Source organism: Enhydra lutris, unplaced genomic scaffold, assembly GCF_002288905.1.
Source record: "Enhydra lutris kenyoni isolate GAN:26980312 unplaced genomic scaffold, ASM228890v2 scaffoldscaffold9, whole genome shotgun sequence".
Classification (NCBI taxonomy): domain Eukaryota; kingdom Metazoa; phylum Chordata; class Mammalia; order Carnivora; family Mustelidae; genus Enhydra; species Enhydra lutris.
Genome location: NW_019154093.1, coordinates 1,633,366 through 1,654,791, shown reverse-complemented (window position 1 = coordinate 1,654,791; position 21,426 = coordinate 1,633,366). Strand labels below are relative to the sequence as shown.

The following is a 21,426-nucleotide window of genomic DNA, read 5'->3' as shown; positions in this document are numbered from 1 at the left end:
GCAACTTTGCTATAAAAGATAAAATCATGAAAAATAAAAGTGGAACGTTCAATTAAAAAGGACATCATGAAACATGAAAAATGAGGAACAAAATTAAAAAGACTTTATTGCAAAGTATAAAATATTAGAATACATTCAAAATGTTTAGTGTAGTTGCATAGCAATACTATACAAATACTGATTTTATTTCGTGATCTACAGAATGTTCCTAAGCACTTGTCTTCAAAGTCTTTTATTCCTAGTATACAATTTTTTGTGCTTGTTGATTCATCTCCTGAATTGGTATCATGCTTTTTTAAATTTTTATTTATTAATTTTTTTTGGCTAAAATTTTTTCCTTGATTAAGAGAACTATCAGTTTCCAAAATACTAGGATGCACATTTGTAGCTCCTTTGTATTGTGTTGTGAAGGCCTTTTGCACTGTTGTCTGCTTTTGGCATATTGTCACATTTCTATTGATAGACGTTCCAAAGCTCTCTGGGAAATGTGGGCTCCAAACTCTGCGCTACTGTATAGATCATTATGAGGGCTAAGGTTTAAACAGTACAAAACAGAAGGACTGTGTCAATGGAGAGATGAAACCAGACCGTCAACTAGTAGATGAAACCAACAAACTGTCAAACCAAACAGCCAGCCAGTTATTTTGTTTAGCTTTTTATGAGAAAATTGCCTTATGGCTAATGAATAATATGGCAAAAATGCCTGTGGTAAAGGTGCTTTGGCCTAAAACCACCAGGGGTGTGGGGTTGGGCCACTCCCAATTGCCCTAGTTGGGTCACTCCCCACCCCTGTGGTTCAGAGGATGGAGCCTCAGAGGTTAAGAAGGAACAGTTTTAGAAAGAAAAAGGCACCAGGCAGGGGGGAAAAAAAAAAAAAAAAACAGTAAAAGCAGTCTACCAGAAGCTCTTTTCTTCTCTGAGATCAGAAAAGCTGCCAAGAAGGGCACCTGGGTGGCTCAGTCACTTAAGCATCCAACTCTTGATTTCAGCTCAGGTCATGATCTCAGGGTGGTGAGGTGGGGCCCTGTGTTGGGCTTCGTGCTGGGCATGGAGCCTGCTTGGGATTCTCTCTCTCCCTTTCCCCCTCCCCCGCAGAAGAAAAGAAGAACTGCCAAGAATGGCTCCACGCTCTCCTGCAGCCCCACCTGGCAGTAAAAGAACCTGGCCTTCTGAGCAGACAGCCACAGGATTCTCTGTATCGAGAGGAAGTGGTGCTTTGTGCCAGCCCCTGTCAGACACAGTCTCTGCCCTCCAAGTGTTCTGGGCTGGCGCTGGGGAACCCAGGAACAGAGAAAACAACCCTTAACACAGTACAATGTAGTAAGCACTGTAAAGAGAGGGTGGGCACAAAGGCAAGAGTCCCCCCATCTCGGGAAGCTTGAGGAGAAGCTGTGCAAAGAAGTGTTGTTGAACTCAGTCTGGGAAGACTGAGTAGAAGCATAGCCCGTGGGCTAGGTGAGGAAGGGCTTCCAGGCAGGGAGGGCAGCATGTGCAAAGGTGCGGCAGTTGGTGGGAGAAGGCATGGCACTGTCAGAACTGCAGGGGTGTGGCTTGGTCCCTGCCCGCCTGAGGGAGACAACAGATGAGGCCGTAGAGTTAGGCTGGGCCCCAGTCATGGAGGCTTACGAGACCCAGAGGAAGAGTTCAGAAGCATGAGTGACCAGACGTGGGCAGTGCAGAGAATGCTCTGGAAAGGCAGAGGGTGGAAGCAGGAAGCCAGTAAGGAGGTGGCTGCGCGGTTCAGGCTTCACCTGAGAAGGGTCTGAACAAAACAGTGCCATAGGGCCTGAGGAGACAGGTCACTAGATTTGGAGAGAAGAATGAGGGGCGTCTGCCAGGGGTGCGGGTCATCGCACAGGTGGCAGAGGCAGGTATCAGCCAGAGCAGGGAGTTCTTCCTGGACAAAAGGTTAGTCTTTCCCCCCAGGTGCGGGTCAAAGAGCATGAGGATTTTATAATGGTCGGGACTATAATCAACTCCATTTAGTCGGCAAGCATTTCGTGAGCCTCTGCTGAATGCGGGGCTCTGGCAGGTGGCAGTGAACAGATGTGGTCGTCCTTCTGGTGAAGGCTGCAGTTTAGTAAGAGCGACAGTCATTGAACAGCGCAGTCCTCAACTGGCCAAACATCGGCCATCCTTCCTGTAGGCACTGAGCTGTGCCCACAGCCAGTGTTTCCCCACACGCAGGCAGTCCCCAGGGAGACCAGGCCAGAGAACGCGCGAACTGACGTCCTCATTGGAAACGCTCAAAGCCCTCCCGGGGCAGCATGGGGCAGGAGCAAGAGCAGCGGCCCAGGAATCTTGTTCCACCCCATGGGTGACCTTGCTGAAGCCACAGCCACTTTGAGCCTCAAGTGTCCTTATCTCTACAGTGCAGCTAACAGTCGTTGCCCGGCATCTCCCAACTCATTTGTGCAGCTCAACTGAGGGAAGACACACAATAATTTTGACAAATTTCTGTATGCATTAAATCAGGGTCAGCAAACTTTTTTTGAAAGGGCCAGTTGTACATATTATAGGGTTTGCAAGCCACACCTCCTCTACTCAGCTTTACCTTCATAAACAGCCACGGACAGTACCTAAGAAATGAGCATGATTGTGTTCCAATAAAACTTGGTTTACAAAAAATCGGTGGCGAACCAGGTTTGGCCCATGATGGTGGTTTGCCAACCCCTGCATTAGGTGGTAGAGATGGTTAAGGGCCAGTTGCACAGGAGTGAGGAATGGGAGTCCTGAGAACTAGGACATGGGACTTAGGATCAGAAGGAAACCAAGGGATATTCCACATCTGTGTACTAGGCACAGCAATCATCTGTACAAATGTCATTGCATTTAATCTTCACACTATGACATGAGTGTCAAAAAAGGTGCAGTGATAATTCTAAGTCACACAAATCATGAATGGCAGAGCTAGAATTTTAAAACAGGTCCCCCACTCCAGGGTCTAAGGGTTTCATGGCCCCACAGTGAAGTGTCTGCCTTCGCTCAGGTCATGATCCCATTGGGATCAGGCCCCACGTCAGGCTCCTTGCTGTGGGGAGCCTGCTTCTCCCTTGGCCCCTTCCCACCATTCGTGTGCTCTGTCAAATGAATAAAATCTTTTAAAAAATAAATAAAACCCTAAAAGCCTGTGGGGCTGACCGTGAGCGCTGCCCCCATCCCACCCAGGTTCTCTTGAGAAGAGGATTAAGGATGGCCAAGCCCCAGAAATTCGTGTCAAAGGGTGGATTTCCATTGTGGAGCCATCAAGAGGGATTGGAAAACATCCCTGATTTCATGCACAGGAGGCCCTACAGTAAGCATCTGGCACAGAGTAGATATAGTACATGTTGGCTAAGATGAATGGGGGCCATGGTTATGAAGCTGGCAATGAAGATTTGAAAACCAGGCTGGGTAGAGCCCAGAGAATGCCCAGGTACCTCCTAGATTCCAAAGGAACCCTTCACTTTTCCAGTGTCTTGTCCCCTCAGCCACAGATGTACTCTGACATAGCCCTTAACAAAGTGTGTTCCTGCCTCCTGTCTCCATACCTGGTCCCTGAAGCCCACATTGTTTCCCTCCTCCTACAGCACAATTACTAGTCACCTCAACTGTTCCCCCTCTCCATACCTGACCATGTGGTGCCAGGGTACTATTCAAATCCCAGCAACTGGGTGGGTTCACACCCTCCAGAGCTTTGCAGGCGTAGGCCAAGGACCCCTGAGACCCACAGAGCCAGACACTGAGCCAAGAAGGCTCCAAGGAGTTTCTCTTAGATGATTTAGTGAGTGTGTGGTGGAGCCAAGGCTTGAATCTGTGTCTGTCTGACTGTAAGTCTGTCCTCCTCACCTCTGCTTTATACAGGATCCCACCTGCGTGGGTGAGCATCTGTCAGACGGTAGGTTGTAACCCATTAGCAAAATCGATGTAGGGGGTTGCCAACAGCACTTTTTTTTTTTTTTCTAAAATCGGTCAGAATAATATCATATATCAAACATAGTGAGATAAATACCATTCCGTGAAACTTTGGTTTCTGTTATATGTATGTGTACCTGTTTATATATGCGAATGTACTGAGTGACACTGTAACTCATGGTTACTCCAAGTCAGGATCGTGAAAGTCTGGGTGACCGTTCCTCTAGCCCAAGCCACTTCAGCCAAGGCCCAAGCCTGTTTTCCCATCACCCTCTGCCCTGCAGAGTATATCCTTCCAGGTCCATCTTCTGTCTGTCCTGCCCCAGAGCCTCTGCATATGCTTTTTCCTTTCCCTAGAGTGTTCTGGATGTACTCTTTGAGTGGCTGGTATCGGTATCCTTTAACTGTTAGCCTGCACCTCCTCAGAAAAGCTGTCCCTGATCCCCATCTCAAGTAATTCTCCCCAGTGTTACCTTCTGCCTCTATAATTTGAAGTTACTGTATCTGCTTGTCTGGTTTTGTATGTTCTCCGCTGTACTAAAACTCTGTGAAAGGCCGGAATGTGTCTGTGCTGTTCAAGCACCTGGCTCACAGTAGGTCCACACTAAGTATCCGCCGGTGGAAGGGGCAGCTCAGATTGGCCAGGCGACTTTGGGCAAGTCATTTTCTCAGTTTCTCACCCTGTTGAATGAGGAGGTTAAACGTGATGCTCTCCGGGCCTCCTCAACACTGATGTTTTATGATTCTTTTGTCTGCAACTGGAATGTAGGCTGGAGGTTAAAGATCATTTCTCTCGAGTTTACATTTGTCATTTTCTTTCAGTCTTTTGATTTGTGCAGCAGCTCTTGGGGGAGAGGCCAGTCAGGCTCTTCTTGCCAGTGTCATTTACACATTAGGGTAAACAAAACTCAGGGACCTAGGAATTTGCTCAGCTAGCAGACCAGCAAAACCAGGTCCCAAACCCAGGCCTTTGACTTCTACTTTCATGCTTTTTTCCATAATACCACCCAAGTCAGCCTGCCCTCAATGAGGAAAAGGAGGACTGAGTAGGAAAATGGGGGCTTCACAGCTTCCCTTGCCCATGTCATGCTGTTTCTCAGAGTCCAGGAGTTTCAGATCCTTAGCCACCTGCTGGGTGACATGAGCTACATCAAGGTAATTAATGTGAGAATAACAGAATCTACCTTATATAACTATCCTGAGGACTCACAGAGATTCAAAGGACTTCAAGATTTTTTTTTTTTTTTTTTTTGACACAGAGAGAGATCACAAGTAGGCAGAGAGGCAGGCAGAGAGAGGGGGGGAAGCAGGCTCCCCGCCCAGCAGAGAGCCGAATGTGGGGCTCGATCCCAGGACGCTGGGATCATGACCTGAGCCGAAGGCAGAGGCTTTAACCAACTGAGCCACCCAGGTGCCCCAAGATCTTCTTTTTTCTCTAAGTGGTGCTTGAAGTCTGATGTCTTAGGTGCCCATTTACTGAGGAGGGTGACTTGGGGCCCGGTGTGGAGAGGGGTCCTGTCTCACTAGCCCGGACTCATCCCCTGACTCAGGAACCTGGCGGACGGAGGCTGTGCTCAGTGAGGAAGCAGTGATCAGCATTCCAAGTGACCTCCCTCTTCAGAGTGCCGCCACCCTGAGTGTCAATCCCTGCACGGCCTACAGGATGTTGATGGACTTTGAGCAGCTGCAGCCAGGTAGGAACCCATAGGAGCTGGGAGCAGGCCAGGATCCCAGCCTGGGATGGGACCCAAATCCTGCCCCCGAGACCATGGGAACTTACCAGTAAGGGCCTGAGATGAAGATGGGCCCCTACCCTGGGTGAGTGCGTGATTGTTGCTTTTGCTTTGTTAGCTTGGATCCTAGAAAACATGCTGAAACCTCATGAGGAGAACACTCCAGATAATCGCTGAAGGACCACATTCCCTAGCACTTGGGATGGAATTCTGTCATTCAGCAAAAACGTGGAGCTGTGCTAAGCTCTGGGATACAAAGCCAGACAAGATAGACACAGTGCCTGTGTTTTCAATAAAATGCTGAACCCAGTAATTCAGCATTCATAGGACACTTTCCAGTTCACATAAGAGACCTTTACGTGCATTAAACCTTCAAAGCAGTGCGGTGAGGCTGGTGTCGGTGGTGGAAAGCCCAGGCCCCGGGCAGAAAACCTGGGTCTGAACCCAAGCTTCCCCTCTCACAGTGAACTGACCTCTCAGGTCATCAGATGTGTCACCCGTAACACGGAGAGGAAGGGTTTGTGAGGGTTAACGGAGACAATGCACACAGCACAGTAACTCCTCTACTTGATTATTCTTCCTGTTCAGAAGTGAGGAAACTGAGGTCCAGAGAAGGAAACTGCTATGTGAGTTCACTCGGCAAGGAGGTGACAAAGCCAGGTGTTCTGTTCGGGGTTCCCTAAAAGCAGAGCCTGAGACAAGGATGGAGGGTGGACGGTTGGCAGGGCAGGTGATCCCAGGAAGCAGGAGTGAGGAGATGGGGCAAGCCAGACGGAAGGAGGAAAAGCCAGGGAAGGCCGCTTACTGCTGTGGGCAGGCAGAGCTCAGTCTTGCTGAGAGGGGACCTCCCAAGACCCTCATGGAACCCACCTCACAGTTAACCTCCCATTGACAGGAGGCTGGGCTCACCCCCATTGTTGGAGGGTCACCCTGCACACTCTGCATGTCCAGGGGCTAGAGAAATGGCCTAGTCTAGCTCTGCCATGCGCATGTCGAACCTGAAGCAGAGATGCTGGTGCATGATAGGCTTAGGTAGCCTCCGCTGCTTGAGGCTAAAAACCAGTCCTGGCTTCCCGCCAAGAGAAATGCAGGTCCTCACAGCTGTGCCAGAGCGGTCCTGGGAGCCTTTGGTGGAAAAAGCCAGCAGGTGACTAGGGACCTTTGCCCAAGTCCTGGTGCAAGAGACGTTTTGATCACCTGCATCTCCTCCCCTCAGGCCACCTCTTATTTGGGCTGCAGCTGGGCATCAGGGCCATCTGACCCCACCTCAGGGGCCCATGGTGCATCCCTCCACTTTCCTGCCTCTGGACAGGTATGGCCTGGGCTAGATCAGTGTTAGTCTAAGTTGTCCTGCTGAGCCGTCGTGAGAATTACAGCTTACCTTGTAATCCAGTACAAGGATACAGGTGAGTATGTACTTTGGTTCCCACAGTTTCATGAAGCAGTATTTACCCTTCTGTGTGGTGCGCTCTACTCTCTTAATTCTGTAATCTGGAATTTTAACCAAAAAAAAAAACAAAAAAATGCTACTGGCAACCCACTACGTTGATTTTATAACCCACTAATGGGTGACAATGCATATGCTGACTCCAGGCTACAGAGAATGGGCATTCTTCTTCCAGGAACTCCCCTGTCTGTAGCCCCAGATCCCTGCATTTCAGATAACATTTCTGGGATAACAGAGCACCTTCCTGGACACATTGGCATCTGACTAATAAAGAGCATCCCGATTGGTGTTCCCAGGACTCCTGTCTTATGGGGAGTAAACTGAGGTCATGACCTGTCCCATGTTTCAGTCAGTTATAGTCAGTGAGGGAGCTGGGAGTCACACCAGGTCCATGTCATGTCAGAACCCACGTTTTCACTGCCTCCCCCATTGGCAAATTCCAAAGCCAGGCCTGGCCTTTGACCACGGACGACCTGTAGGACCCCGTTTCCGGGGCTGCAGGTTTTTCCAGCACAGCTCTAAACCCATTTCAAGGCGGTGTGCCTGTACTTAGCAGCACAAAGGGGAAATAAAGTATGGCCGTGCCGTCAGGAAGCTGCAGGCCGCAGGCTCTTGCCAGAAACGGACCTATCCACAACCAAGTATGAGATAGGGCACACCACCTGCAGAGCACTGGGGAAACACACACAGGGAAGATGGGAAGGAAGCCACGCCTGAGCTGCGCTTCAAAGGGTACGTGGGATTTCAAAATGAAGGAAGAGAAAGAAGGAAGCATTGCAAACCATAGAAATAACCTAAGCAGAGATTTGAGGATATAAAAACCAGAAGGCTGATGAACGACATGAAGTCATTTACACAGTGGGGTCTAAATTATGTACAGCGTGGGCTCCGAGTTGCCAAGTCCTGGGAGGCACCATGGGTGTTGTGGAATTTTGGGGGGCATTGGGAGAAGAGTAAGCAACACTCCAAGGTCTGAGGAGGCTCAGCAGCCAGGTCCTGGGTCATTTCGAGCCTGAAGACTCCCCTCTCTTGCCCTACAATAGGATCCCAGGCAGGAAACCCTTGACCAGTTACAGGTCTCTGGGGCTTGACTTAGGTCTCTTCCTGGCCCCACAGGAGACTGTGTCATCCAGAATGCATCCAACAGTGGAGTGGGACAAGCAGTCATCCAGATCGCCGCAGCCCTGGGCCTGAGGACCATCAATGTGGTCCGAGACAGGTGTGTGGGGAGACCTGATCCCAGGGCAAGGGACTTGGCCCTTCCTCCCAAACTCCCACCCTGCCCCGCATTCCTGCAGGCGCCCCTGTCTCCACCAGAGGGCACCCGTGCATAAGCAGTCCTCCTCTGCAGCGGACGCGCGGACACGGACTGCTGACCGGTCAGCCATGGGAAAGGAGGCCCAGGGGGCCTCTGGCTGTCGGATGAGCCACGTCCTAAATGTAAAGGGAGAGCGGGAAGGAGGTGGAGCCCACCCTTGCCGAAGACTTTTTGAAAGTTTTTGAGACTCTTGAGGTAACCCATGGTCTCAAACCCACAGTTCATATTTGGGAATCCCTGAAACTGTGTTCTTGCTACTGTGAACTAACCCAGGGCCCTTTCTCCCCTTGCATCTGTGTGGCACTTTGAACTGCTCTAACCAGGGATGTGAAGGAGATGGGACAGGATTGTCATCTCTGTTTCATGGTGAGGAGCAAGTTTCAGAGAAAGGAAGATCTAGCAAGTCGGTAACAGACTGTTAGCTCCCTGGCTCGAGCTCTTTCCACCATAGCATCCAGTTGTCTTAAGCCTCGCTGTCTCCTGGAAGTCCAGTCTTAGGAGGAGAACTGATACTCACTTCCCCTCCCTGTCCCCTCACTTGTGTTAACAAAAACTACTGTTTGCCTTGGCCAAAGAGGTCCAGAGCCACTCCTGGGCTGGAGTGTGTTTGCACAACACACTGAAGAGCCCCCTTGAAAAGCGTGGGGGAAGGGAAATGAAGTTTGTTGTTTCGGTAGACAAAGTAAGGACGTGAAATGACTTCTCCCTGGGCCAGATAGTTTCTCACACCTTTGAGCTGGCAAGGGCTGTAGGAATCACCCCGAAATACCAGTGAGGGAACCGAGGCATGGAGGTGTTGGGGTGTGATGAATCAGGTAGCCAGTCCCTACAGAAGGCCTGGCTTACACTCATCCCCAGCTTCCCACAAAGAAACTCGAGTTCTCACAGCCGTGGCAGAGGGGTCCTACAAGCCTAGGGTAAAGAAAGCCAGCAGGTGTAACCAAGGGCCATGGATTGTGTTTGGTTTCCAGACCTGACTTCCAAAAGCTGACTGACAGACTGAAGAGTCTGGGGGCCGAGCATGTTCTCACAGAAGAGGAGCTAAGGAAGCCTGAGATGAAAAACTTCTTTAAGGTACCTAGGATGAGGGGCATTGTGCCTTCATTCCATGCTCATCTCCCTGGGGAAAACAGACCTGCTAGAAAGGCTGGGACTGGCCCCGTTGCTCCTCTCCAAATTCTCCCTTTGTCTCTTTGTGGAAGGGGAAAGCCCATTCCCTCAGCCAGGGGACAGCACTCATTAAGGGCTCCTGGTGCTGTGAGGGAGGCAGGAGAGACAAAGTTCAAGAAACCCTGGATGGTGTGTAGGTTTGAATATTTGTAGCGCATCCCCTCAGCCCTCACAACCAGCGTGAATCTCCAAGCTGGGGGAGGATGTGGGGAACCTGAGGCACAGGGCAGGAAGAGAAAGGAAAGCATTTCTAGGTGAGAAAACCAAGACTCAAAAGAGATCAATGGGCACCAAGGGCAGACAGTTACAGGTGGTGAGGTCAGGGCTCTCCAAACTCACAGCTTCTTAACTTTCCAGAACCTCCATCCCCCAGCACACCCAATAAGTGATGGGACTATATCTCAGCCTTCTCCCTCTGAACCCCGGAGTGACCAAACACACTTTCTCGAGAACACATGCCTCTTAAGGTTTCTAAAGCCCGAGATCAACACTTCCAACATGAACTGAGTTGTAAGTGCACACTCGGAGAAGAGGCACACTCGGGGGACCTGAAGTCCTTCAAAAAGGAATTTAGACACCCTCCATCTGTTCTTTCCCAGAGATGAGTTTTGGACGAAATTCCAAAACAGGTAACAGGATTAAGTTGATAAAGCAAAGGTCCTCCTTGGGCCCACTTTGAAGGTACAGACATCCCATTTTCCTCGCTCCCTCCCTCTGACACGTGGCCCGGGGGCGGGGGGGACTGTTGGTGGCCAGCTTCCAACCCCACATGTACAGAGCTGCTCCCTCACTGCAGGTTCCTTATTTTCCAGGACATGCCCCCGCCGCGGCTTGCTCTCAACTGTGTTGGCGGGAAAAGCTCCACAGAACTGCTGCGACACTTAGCGTAAGTCCCTCACCCCTACAGGTCCGGTTGGCCGGCGCTCTCCATGCCTTTAGCTGGGAGGACAGTCAAGTGACCAAGTCCCAGTAGCCAATGCCAGCCAAGGCCAAGTCAGCATAACCCTGAGCAGGAAACTGGGACCACAGGCCTGTCCTAGTCACCCAGGCACTTCCTTTCTCAGCCTCCAACGTTAGAGATCACCGAAAGACCCGCCCACTTTGTTTCTCCAAAGGATCCAGAAGATGGCTAAGCTTTCTGTGAGAGGGGAATGGTTACTGATTCATAACCTAGGGGCCTCTTAAAAAGTCACTTAGTCCTAGCTTGTTAACTTTTTTAGGTTTTTTAAGATTTAAGATTTTAAGATTTAAGATTCTCATTTTAGAAGTAAAAGTATGCTCTTACAAAGCATTTTGAAAGCATGTAAAGGTACAAAGGATGGGGCACCTGGCTGGTTGAGCATCCAACTCTTGATCTCAGGGTTGTAAGTTCAAGCCCCATGTGGAGATTACTTAAAAAATAAAATCTTAAAAAAAAATTACAAAGGAAAAATTAAGCACGAAAGTTACCTATCATCCCAAAACCAAGAGGGAATAAGCCTTGTTGACAATATTAACAGTGCACGTCCTTCCCTTGTTTTTTCTGTTAACATGAACTTCTTGAGCTGAGGAGTGCCTGAAAGGATACATTCCAACTAAAACAGGAATCCCCTCAACAACATTAGTGGACACCTACTTGCTAGCAGTCACTAGCGAGGGGGTACAGAGATGGCTAAGACACTGAGGGAACTCTCTAGAATTCTTAGGCTAGATGGGAAGATGCGTCATCTGGCCAGAGAGCTGTGAGAGCCATCACTGAGCATTTGCCTGTGCACCAGACTGTGCAGAGGGCTTGATTTGCCCCAAACGACCACTCAAGTGAGGGATACTATTCCCATCCCATTTACACAAGGACCCAAAAGGTTAATTACCTCCCCCCAAGGGCTGGGAAGTGGGAGGGGCAGGCTTAACCCCAAGCTACTGTGACTCCTGAACACACCCCTTCCTCTCGAGTCCGGGGTTGGGGGGGGTGAATATAAACCCTTCTGCTTCAGAAGGTTAGTCCAAGGACACCGAGAAGATGCACAAATCACTCCACAGGTGGCGGGGGTGGGGGGAGCTTCAGTTTTCTCACTGTGAAGCCAGAGTGATAACAGTGCTCCCCTGGGGCTATGGGGGTCTTCACAGAGCCAGTGCGCATGGAAATAGTCATACCTATGCCCCGCACCCAGAAAACGCTCAGTGAACATTGCGTGGGCGGGGGGGGGGGTTGTTGCACGTGATCCCCACCCAGGAGCTACCTTCTGGAACAGGTGTCAGCTGAAGGGAACTTAAGACCAAACTACCCACCAGCCTCCCGGACAAAGAATCACCTGCCTCACACAGCAGCTTCTTCCATTCTGTAGTTTGCAAAGTGCCCCCCTCACCTTCCATTGTCCTCGGTCAACAAACTCCTAAAAGAACCAGGGAGTGGGGAGGGAACACAGGTTAAGATGAGCACAGGAAGTCCTAGCTTACTTGTTTTTGAAAAACTATTTGAGCCTCTCCCATTTGACTGCTGGGGTGCGTGTGGGTGTCAGCAGGTCCTGACCAGGGCCCTCCTGCAGCGAGAGGCCAGTCGCCCACTGTCCTCTGTCCCACTGACACCATTCCTTACATGTACGGCGACCTCATCTCGCTGCTCCTTCGAGTCAGTGTGGACAGGTGACGAGCAGAGGTCTGTGCTGATGTCTGTGCATGGCCCAAGGCTGCACATGGAGGAGTGGAAGGGAGCCAGGACTAAACTTGGGCTTTTCTCAGCAGAGCACACTTCTCTGCAACAATTCATCCAAGTGCGACTGGGTGGTTAGATCAGTGGGTTCCCAGCTCTGGCTCAACATCCATGTCGCCTGGTGGGGTTGTTTGTCGCCTGGCTTGAACAGGGATCCTTGCTTCCTGATTCCTTAGGTCTGGGTGGGAACTCAAGTCTGTAGTTTTTGAAACCTTCCCAAGGGTTCTGGGACCTTCCCAAGGTTCAAGGACCAGGGTTGGAATAGAAGTGTTCTAGCAGCTTTGAGAAGGGCCCTGTCTCTGCCTGTACCCACTCTGTTCTCTCTGGACTCTTCAGGCCTGGGGGAACCATGGTGACCTACGGGGGAATGGCCAAGCAGCCTGTCATAGCCTCTGTGGTAAGCTGGTGGGGGAGGCAGACGTGGACACAGGCCTGGACCCCACAGTTGTCCAGACCCACAGAAGCCCTTGTCCCTGGAGGGAGTTTATACCTCCAGCAGAGCCTGAAACGCTGGCCCTCAGAGCCCTAGCTTGTCCTTCTTGTGTCCACAGAGCCAGCTCATTTTTAAGGATCTCAAACTTCGAGGCTTTTGGTTGTCCCAGTGGAAGAAGGACCACAGTCCAGGTGAGTGGATGATGGCCCCATCGCCAGGGGCCACACAAGAGGGCAGTGCTTGCTGTAGAAGTGACCCGCCATCCTCAGGCCTGGAGAGGTGATGGACTCCCTTGCGCCCAGGCAGGCTGAAGGAAAATAGCCTCTAGCCATAGCTGCAGTCAGCCAATAGGTGGCAGCAGTGAGCAAGGCACACATTGTCCCCATCCTGAGCAGCTGCCCCTGGGGAAGACAGCCATGTACAGAGAACAAATTCTGGAGCCAGTCCGCCTGGGTTCAAATCCCGCTCCCACCATCACTGGGGATAGGCTTACCCAGGCTAGCAGTGGGACCTGGACAAGTTATTTGACTTCTGTCTCAGTTGAAATATCACAGTTGTCTAGATATTGTTGGCCTTTGATTGAGGAGGAAACTGAGGTTCAGAGTGGTTAGATAGCTTGCCCAGTCTCCCCATGTAGGGAGTGGTACAGCCACAATGTAAACTCATCTCTTTGACTCCAGAACCTGAGCCAGTCCACCAGCCTTCCTCTCCTGGAGGACTGGTGGCCCAGAGTGTGACACCACCCCCCCACCCCCCAACGCTGAGACTGAAGAATCACATGGAGTCATCCAAGTGAAGGGGAGGAAAGTGCTGGCATCAGTGGCATGTTGCAGGCCGGAAAAGTAGCCTATGCAAAAGCCCATCATAGAGAGTGGGGGCCTAGACAGATAGGTTGTGACCTGATTATGAGAAGCTTTACAACCCTTCCTAAGGAGCTCAGACTCTATCTTAAAGGCAAGTGAAGAGCCACCAAAGCGGTCTCAACAGGGGACATGATTAGATTTGAATGTTGCATGAATTGATGTCTATGAAAAACCACTTCTCAGCTGAGGCCTTCACTTCTCATCTTCCTGGACCATAGAAGGGTGCAGGCCCTGGGAGGGGATACTGGGGACCTCAATTTGGGGGATTCTAAGGGAGTCCTGGGCTCTCAGAGAAAGCTGCTTTCCCTGAGCAAAGCTCATCAGTTCCCCATCAGCTGGCATGCCAGGCACACCCATGCCCCCGCCAGCCCTCAACCCCCTACCTCCCTTCCCTGTGCCTCTTCTAGCTGCCCTGCCTCAGTATTCCTGCTCCTCCCACTATTCAGGACTCTCGGTTACTCCCCAGTCAGGTTCTGTGGGTCAGAGCCCTCATCGCCACCGCTCTGCCTGCCCACCAGCTCCTGGGGCCATTCCCCACGCTCCTCTGTCCTACCCCACCAGGAACCAGGCTGCCTCCACAACCTCCCTACCCTTGGTCAAGCCTGGGCTCTTGAGGCTTTCCTGGAGTTTAGCGCCGGCTCCTGCCACTGGGGGTGGCCCATGGTGTGTCTTGCTGTGCCCTGCCACCACACCCCATCTGACCTCCTCAACTTCCCACAGCCCAGTTCAAGGAGCTGATTCTCACGCTGTGTGGTCTCATCAGCCGAGGCCAGCTCACAGCCCCCGCCTGCTCCGAGGTCCCACTGCAGGACTACCAGCGTGCCTTGGAAGCCTCAATGCAGCCCTTCGTGTCTTCAAAGCAGATTCTCACCATGTGCTAATCACAGAGGAGCCAGAGCGAGGTGGGAGGCGAGACGGATCAGCCGGACTGGTTTCTGGTGCCTCGGTCAGGGCCCCCTTAGCCTTCTGCAGGCTGTCCTCTCTTCCAACTGGGAGGGTTGTGCAGCCAGCCAAGGCTTGCCCCAGGGCCAGCCCCAGGGTGTCTAATAAAGTGAATTTCCGAAAAACAAACCCATACAAAACCATAGAAGTCATCCCTGTCAAGAAGGACCCTCATTGTGCACCTAAGAAGCCCCCTTGCCCATCCTCCACTTGTCCCCCAGCGATGATTTCCTGACCACCTGGAAACAAAGCAAGGGTGGGTACTGGCAGGTACAAAAGCCAGTAGGACACAGTCTCCACCCTCAGGCTCTCTGCAGAGGAGCAAAAAGGAACATGTGACTCACTCTGGGTGGTGTTTGGCGTCAGTCTGGGGCAAGAGGAGGATCAGCTACATGGGAGAGAGAATGTCAGGCTGAGGAGCCAAGGAGGTGGGCACTCAGGTCGCCGGACCAAGCTACAGAATGCCTATTCTAACTGGGGAGATGGTTGTTACACCAGTGCTTCTCAGCCCCAAATCATTTTACCCCCAGGGGATGTTTGACAGTGTCTGGAGACATTTTTAGTCATCACTGAGAGGGTGTTATTGGCATCTAGAGGGTAGAGGTCAGTGATGCTGCTCAGACATTTTGTGATGCACAAAACAGCCTTCCCCAACGGAGAATTACCCAGCCCAGAAGGTCCCTGATGCCGCGGCTGAGAAACCCAGCATTAAACTAAGATTCCTACAACAACTGCTGTGGGGATTCGTATGCTAAGCATGTGCGTGAAATGCTGAGACCATCACTGATCAGTGTCTTGTCCTAGGCCTGTGGTCAGGGGAGTCTTCCTGACATGAAGCTTGAAAGTTGGCTCTGAAAATGAATAGCTTTATTCAAAAGAGAAGAGTTTGACATTATGTAACTTTCCATGTTTGCCTTATGATCCACTCATTCAGAGCAAAAAACTAGAGACTTTGGAATGTATTTACTGGATACTTAGTATGTGCCTGAGGCTGGGGATGCTGGTGGTAGGGGAGAGGGGACTGGCCCTCTAGTTGCTTAGCCCAGAGCAGGGGACAGACCTTCCCAGTATATAATGAGGCCACTGACTCGGGTTTTCAGAGGGCAGTGGGGACACAGCAGCTCTGCCTGAGGGTTGAAGGAAGGCTTCATGGAGGAGGTGTCATCCACAGTAAATCTTAAAGGCCAAGCAGGAAAACATACCAAGCGAAACCAAGAGCACATATGAGATTTTGGAGGGCTGGGAGCCTGGCTCTGCCCCAAGACAGGAGAGTGTGAGGACTAAGGTGGGACCTGTGAGCAGAGGTCAGAGCAAGAATGTTCGAGAAGTCAGCACTTACCCTCCAGAGCAGGGGAGGAACAGAGGGATTTTCAGCAACAGAGTGTTGTGGGGAAACTGGCTCCGAAGGCCAGAGTGTGCTCAGGCTTAGTTGCACGCAAACACGTAGACAGGCCCCCAGCATAATGCTCTTGCCTTTGGGAGCACCTTCTGTGTCCTCTGGAGAAAAGGACTCCTCTTCAGCCCAGGGTTGGGGAAGGTCCGCAGGTGTCCTCTGGATAAGAGTTGCTACCTTGTGCACCTAGGCTCAGGATCAGCCCCAACCTGCCCAGGTCTCTCCTGTCCCCTGTCCTCTATCCTTGAGTTTAGTGGGACAGCTGACTGTATAGATGGTCAAAATGGGCAAGTGCAAAAAGCCTGAGAGGGTGGGAGAGGCTGCCCAAAGTTTACAGGAGTGAACAGTTCAGATTCAGTTCTTCAGGGGGAGTCCACAATGTTGGGCTTAGGGGGACCGATGAGCCTGCAGCCATGGGAAGGGAGCAGCCCCTGGTATAGACTCAGAGGAGGTAGACAGGAAGGAGGAAGATTCCTAACATCGTGGTTAGAGACCCCATGGAGGGATGTGCAAAATGTCCTGAGAATGTAACTCTAGGGGTCTGGAGATGACATTTGGGCTGTGCTTTAAAGGATGATTATAGTTTTCTCAGGCAGGGAAGGGAGACAAGCGTAAACCAAGGGACCAGATTAAGCTAAGTTATAGAAGCAAGACGTTTATGTTAGAATCTTCTCATTTCCCCCCAAATATCCATTCTCTTCCTGAGAATGCTGACAACTTTTAGGTCGGCACATGGTGGCTGGAGTAAACAGGTTTCCTGCTTTCCTTGCAGCAGACAGGTCTGTCACTTGTCATGCAAATAAAAGTGGTAGGTGTCAATTTTTAAGAACCTCTAAAATATAGCTGGCATCCATCCTGTACCTTTTTCTTCCCTTTCTACCTTCCTCCCGGCTGGGACATAGGCCTGATTCCGGGACTTTGCGCAACCATCTTTGACCATGTTAAGAATGGGTCAGTGACAAGATCCAAGAAGCCTGGGTCCCCAGTACCCAGAAGTCCTAACTGGCCACCTCAGGATTTGTTTTACATAAGAAACAAGCTTCTGTGTTATTTAGGTCCCTAGTATTTGGGCTTTCTCTGAACTTGATTATAACTGATACATATTCTCTGGTTTAATTTATGTTGAAATCATTCATGCTGAAGCTGAAAGAGTGAATGGTGGCAGTTTATGATTCCCCACTAAGGAATTTGAACTTTATCCTATTGGTCGTAGGCAACAAAAGATTTCTGAGCCAGAAAATGAGAACTCTGCTTTGGGGAAAAAAAAAATTCCTCAGGCAGCAGGTTAGGGGACAGTTGGGAGAAGGGAGACACTAACAGAAGAGAACATCAGAAAATCCCAGGCTTCTGAATTTCAAATAAGGAAAATCCCCTGAAACTTCCAAGACCAGCATGGGGATTACCAACATTTCAGAGGCCAGCACAAGAGGAGACTGTGACAAGACCGTAGGAAGAATCAAACTTCAGATGGATCATCTCTTGCACACTTTCCACAAGTACGGAGGCTATTTTTCATTTTCAGGCCGAATAATTTCTCTATGGAGTGGGGACAGCTCTTCGGGCCCACTAAGTAAAATCCTTCTTAAATGGCTGGAAGAGGAACCCTGGGCTCCAGGGGACTGAGAGAAGACAAACAGGCATTACCTCCTAAACCAAAGCTGGGGCACACCTGATGCCCGGAGGCTTCATGACTCTGGCGCTCCCTGCTTGGTGTCTTCTGGGAGCTTCCGCCCTGCAACTACCTACAGCCACTGCCATAATATTGATGACTGCTTTGTGTCTTGGGAGATGAGATAAATAAGCCTGCTTTCCGCAGGGAAAGACTTGAGGCCCGGAAGAAGGTTCTTGAATTCACCTGTGTGGAGCAGGCAGGCCTGTCCTTGTGCCTGGAAGCTCTTGGCTGTGTCTACCAGCCTCATACTTGTTGGTAGGTGCCTTGCCCTGGGGAAGACACTGGGCCCAGCCAGAGCAGCTGGGAATGGTAAAGAAGACAGACTCAGGCCTGGGATGGCATCTGCCTGCATTTGCAGGCAGGAAAATCCTGGGAAGACAGCAGAGCTGACCTAAAAGGTAAGGAGACATTCGCACTCCCTGAAAGAAAAACAAGCTTTCCCTATGCCCCTAACCCTTTGCAGTGTATAAGCCCTTTTACGTGTATCTCCATTTGATTTTTACAACTTCCTTGAATCATTGAGATTTTAATTAATATCATAACTTTACAGAAGAGGAAGACACCAAGAGAGGCGAAGTGAGTTGCTCAAGGTCACACAGCAGGCAGCAGATCTGGCACCAGAGCCAAGCCAGCTCCCCTGACCCTGTCTGGTCACCATACCAGTCAATCCTGATTTTTTTTTTTTTTTTTTTTTTGGCCCCACAATTGGCCCTGTGCTCCCTCTTTTCTCTGGACTCCTTGATTTTGTACAATGATAATTAGCATGTCAATCAGAAGACAGTTCAAATTTCCCTGAGTCTGTGTCTCATGGGGAGGCAGGAAAAAGGAGAATCAGGTGGCCACTGAAGTCATTCAGGTAAGAGATCATTTGTTTATTCACTTAATAAACATATTGAACACCTACTATGTGAAAAGCACTGTTAATAGATGTTAGGGATACAGTAGGAGACAAAAAACACAGCCCCTGATACCAGGGAGCTTATATTCTAGTAGAAGAGAAAGACCATGAACAAAAAGAAATAAGGCAATTGCAGAGTGTGGTAGATGCTGTGAAGGAAAAAATACAGTGATATCATATTGACAGGATACTTGAGATAAGGAGGGCAAGGAAGGTCTGAGGCCTGAGAAGGGGCCAATCATATTACAGACAGAGGGAAAAGCACAGCTAAAAGCCCTGATGTATGAGCAATATGACAAGACCTGCACTCGCTTAGGAAGTGGGAGTGAAGTGGATGGATTCGGCAACATTTAGAAGGAAGGACCGGAAAAAAAAAAAAAAGGAAGGACAGACTAGATGAGGCGGTTGAAGGTTGAACTTCAGCACTTTGCCGATGGAAGGTGCCACTCCCTAAATTAGGAAACTCTGGAGGAGGAGCAGGATTTAGAGACAGGCATTTTCCCTGTATGGGGCTTTCATTCCCATCTGTATAACAGATGTAGTCTGATCACAGACTACGTGACACAGACACAGACTACATGACATCCAAGGTTAGAACCAGTTCTTAAGAATATTATGATCCTCATACTACTAAATTCCAAATGGATCAAAGATTGCAATATAAAAAAGTAAGTCCTAAAAATAACAGAATAAGCCATGGGAGGTGTTTTTCTTTTTAAATCTCAAAGTGAGAAAAACTACAACACAAAATCCAGAATCAAAGAAAAATAAAGGGTGGATTAATTTGACCCCATAAATATCTTATGTTTTTGCATAGCAGAAAACATTCTGGGAAAAGTCAAAAGTCAACAAACTAGGAAAAAATACTACTCATCTAACAACTGATTTCGCTAATATATAGGGAGCTCCTATGAATCAGTAAAAAAATGGGCAAAGGGGGAGGCTGGGTGGCTCAGTCAGTTAATGACTCTTGGTTCCAGCTCAGGTCGTGATCTCAGCGAGATTGAGCTGAGCCCTACATTGGGCTCCTAACTCCGAGGGAAGTCTGCTTGAGATTCTCTGCCTCTGCCCCCGCTGCCTCCACCCCCCATCGATTTTGCATTCTCTATCTCAAATAAATCTATAAAAGGGGGAGGGTGGCTCCTGGGTCACTCAGTAAGTTGAGTGGCTGACTCTGGATTTCGGTTCAGGGTCCTGGGATCAATCCCAGGCTCAGCGGAGAGTCTGCTTGAGAATTCTCTCTCCCTCTCCATGCCTGCCTTATGCGTGCTCTCGATAAATCTTTTTAAAAATTAACAGCAACAACAACAAAAAACAAGCAAAGGATATAAGCAGACAAAGTATAAGCGTCTCTTAAATGAATTGAGGCTCAGTCCACTCAAGATAAATACAAACTAAACTACCCCAAGATAGCATTTTTCAGCGATTAGATTGACAAAGATCATAAAATTTGATAACACAGTGTTGATGATGAGATAGAGAAACAGGTACTTATGGAGGAGAATTGAGCAATATCTATCCAAACTATACTTGCCCACACCCTTTACCCCAACTATCTTCTAGGAATAGATACTACATATATATATATACAAAGTTACTCGTTGCAGCGGTTATAACAAATGGTTTGAACCTATCAATATCCTTCAGTAGGGCACTGATTAAATAAATTACTGTGTATAACGCCATTTCATAAGCCATAAAAATAATCCTGAGGAAGCTCCTTTTGTACTGATGGAATGACTTTCAAAATAATAGTAAGCACAAAACTGTACATACAGCACACCCCTATTGCTTTATTTGTGTAAAATACCTCCCAAAGGGCATTTAAGAAACTGATTACGTTGTTTGCCTCTGGGAAGGGAAACGAGATGGCCAGAGGACGGAGATGGGAAGACTTTCCACTGTATCATTTGAAACAGTTAATGAATTATCCTTTCAAAATGGAATTTTAAGGGGCACCTGAGTTGCTCAGTCCTTTAAGACTCTGCCTTCTGCTTAGGTCATGATCTCAGGGCCATGGACAGAGCCCTGCTTTGGGCTCCCTGCTCAGCGAGGAGACTGTTTCCTCCCTCTACTCCTTCCCCCGCCTGTGCTTCCTCTTTATCTCAAATAAATATTTTTAAAATAACTATATATATATATATATATATATACCAATATTTGAGTTCCTATCTCGGTCCAGATACTGTTCCAGGCAGTATATTCTTCCATATATACTACCCCACTTAGTTATCCATTTAGTCCATTGAAATGGGATAAATCATTCTAATTTTACAATAGAAAATAAACTGGCCAAGTAATTTAGTCAGTGTCAAGCCTAATCTAGTTTCAAAACTCCAGCCTTCCCCACCTTCCACACTGCTTCTATTGAAACAACCTGTCCTATTTTTAAAATAATATTGGTATTTATTGGACACTTGCAATGTGCTGGGAACAGTACTAGTGCTTGACTTATCTATTCTCATATATAATTCTCCAGTCGGCTCTGGAAGGTTGGAATTTCTATCCCCCTTATACAGAGAAGACAAATGGGGCTTAGAGAGGTGGCGCGTAACAGGTCCAAGGTCACGGATACAAAGACGGTTAGAAGCCAGCCTTAACTCCAAAGCTGCTGAGAAGTCGAAACCACTCCCGGTTCAAAGGACAAAAGCAGAAATGCTCGCTGAGCCAGGACAGTTGCAGGCACTTCCGGTGGGGGGGAGCGAAGCCTCCCGCCTGCGAATGCGGCGCAGGCCCAGACACAGCGAACTCGCGAGACGACGGACGGAGAGGGGGAGGGGGGGAAAGACTGCCCCGCGCCGCAAGCACCGCCTGTCGGTCACCTGGCCCCGCCCCACGTCGGCGCGCCCCTGGGCAAACCCCGCCCCCACTCCTGGCCGGGCGGGAAGCGAACGCGCGCTCCCTCCCGTTACCCTCCGCCTGCGGGGAGGGCGGGGAAGGCGGGAGGCGCGCGCTCGCGTGTTGCGTGCTCGCG

At 49.7% G+C, this 21,426-nt stretch overlaps 1 protein-coding gene across 3 annotated transcripts in view; it reads left to right on the top strand.

Moving 5' to 3' along the window:
* Positions 1-15,344, top strand: part of LOC111143426 (mitochondrial trans-2-enoyl-CoA reductase) — a 30,408-nt gene extending 15,064 nt beyond the window's left edge. For 2 of the 3 annotated variants that reach the window (XM_022497161.1, XM_022497163.1), the window contains exons 4-10: positions 5,445-5,588; positions 8,191-8,293; positions 9,364-9,466; positions 10,375-10,448; positions 12,588-12,648; positions 12,803-12,875; positions 14,268-15,200. In XM_022497161.1, coding sequence (XP_022352869.1) covers positions 5,445-5,588; positions 8,191-8,293; positions 9,364-9,466; positions 10,375-10,448; positions 12,588-12,648; positions 12,803-12,875; positions 14,268-14,428 — 719 coding nt within the window. In that variant the 3' untranslated portion in view covers positions 14,429-15,200. Of the gene's footprint in view, positions 1-5,444; positions 5,589-8,190; positions 8,294-9,363; positions 9,467-10,374; positions 10,449-12,587; positions 12,649-12,802; positions 12,876-14,267 lie in introns of all 3 variants that reach the window. The other variant, XM_022497162.1, reaches the window with a different exon arrangement.
* The last annotated feature ends 6,082 nt before the right edge of the window (positions 15,345-21,426 follow it).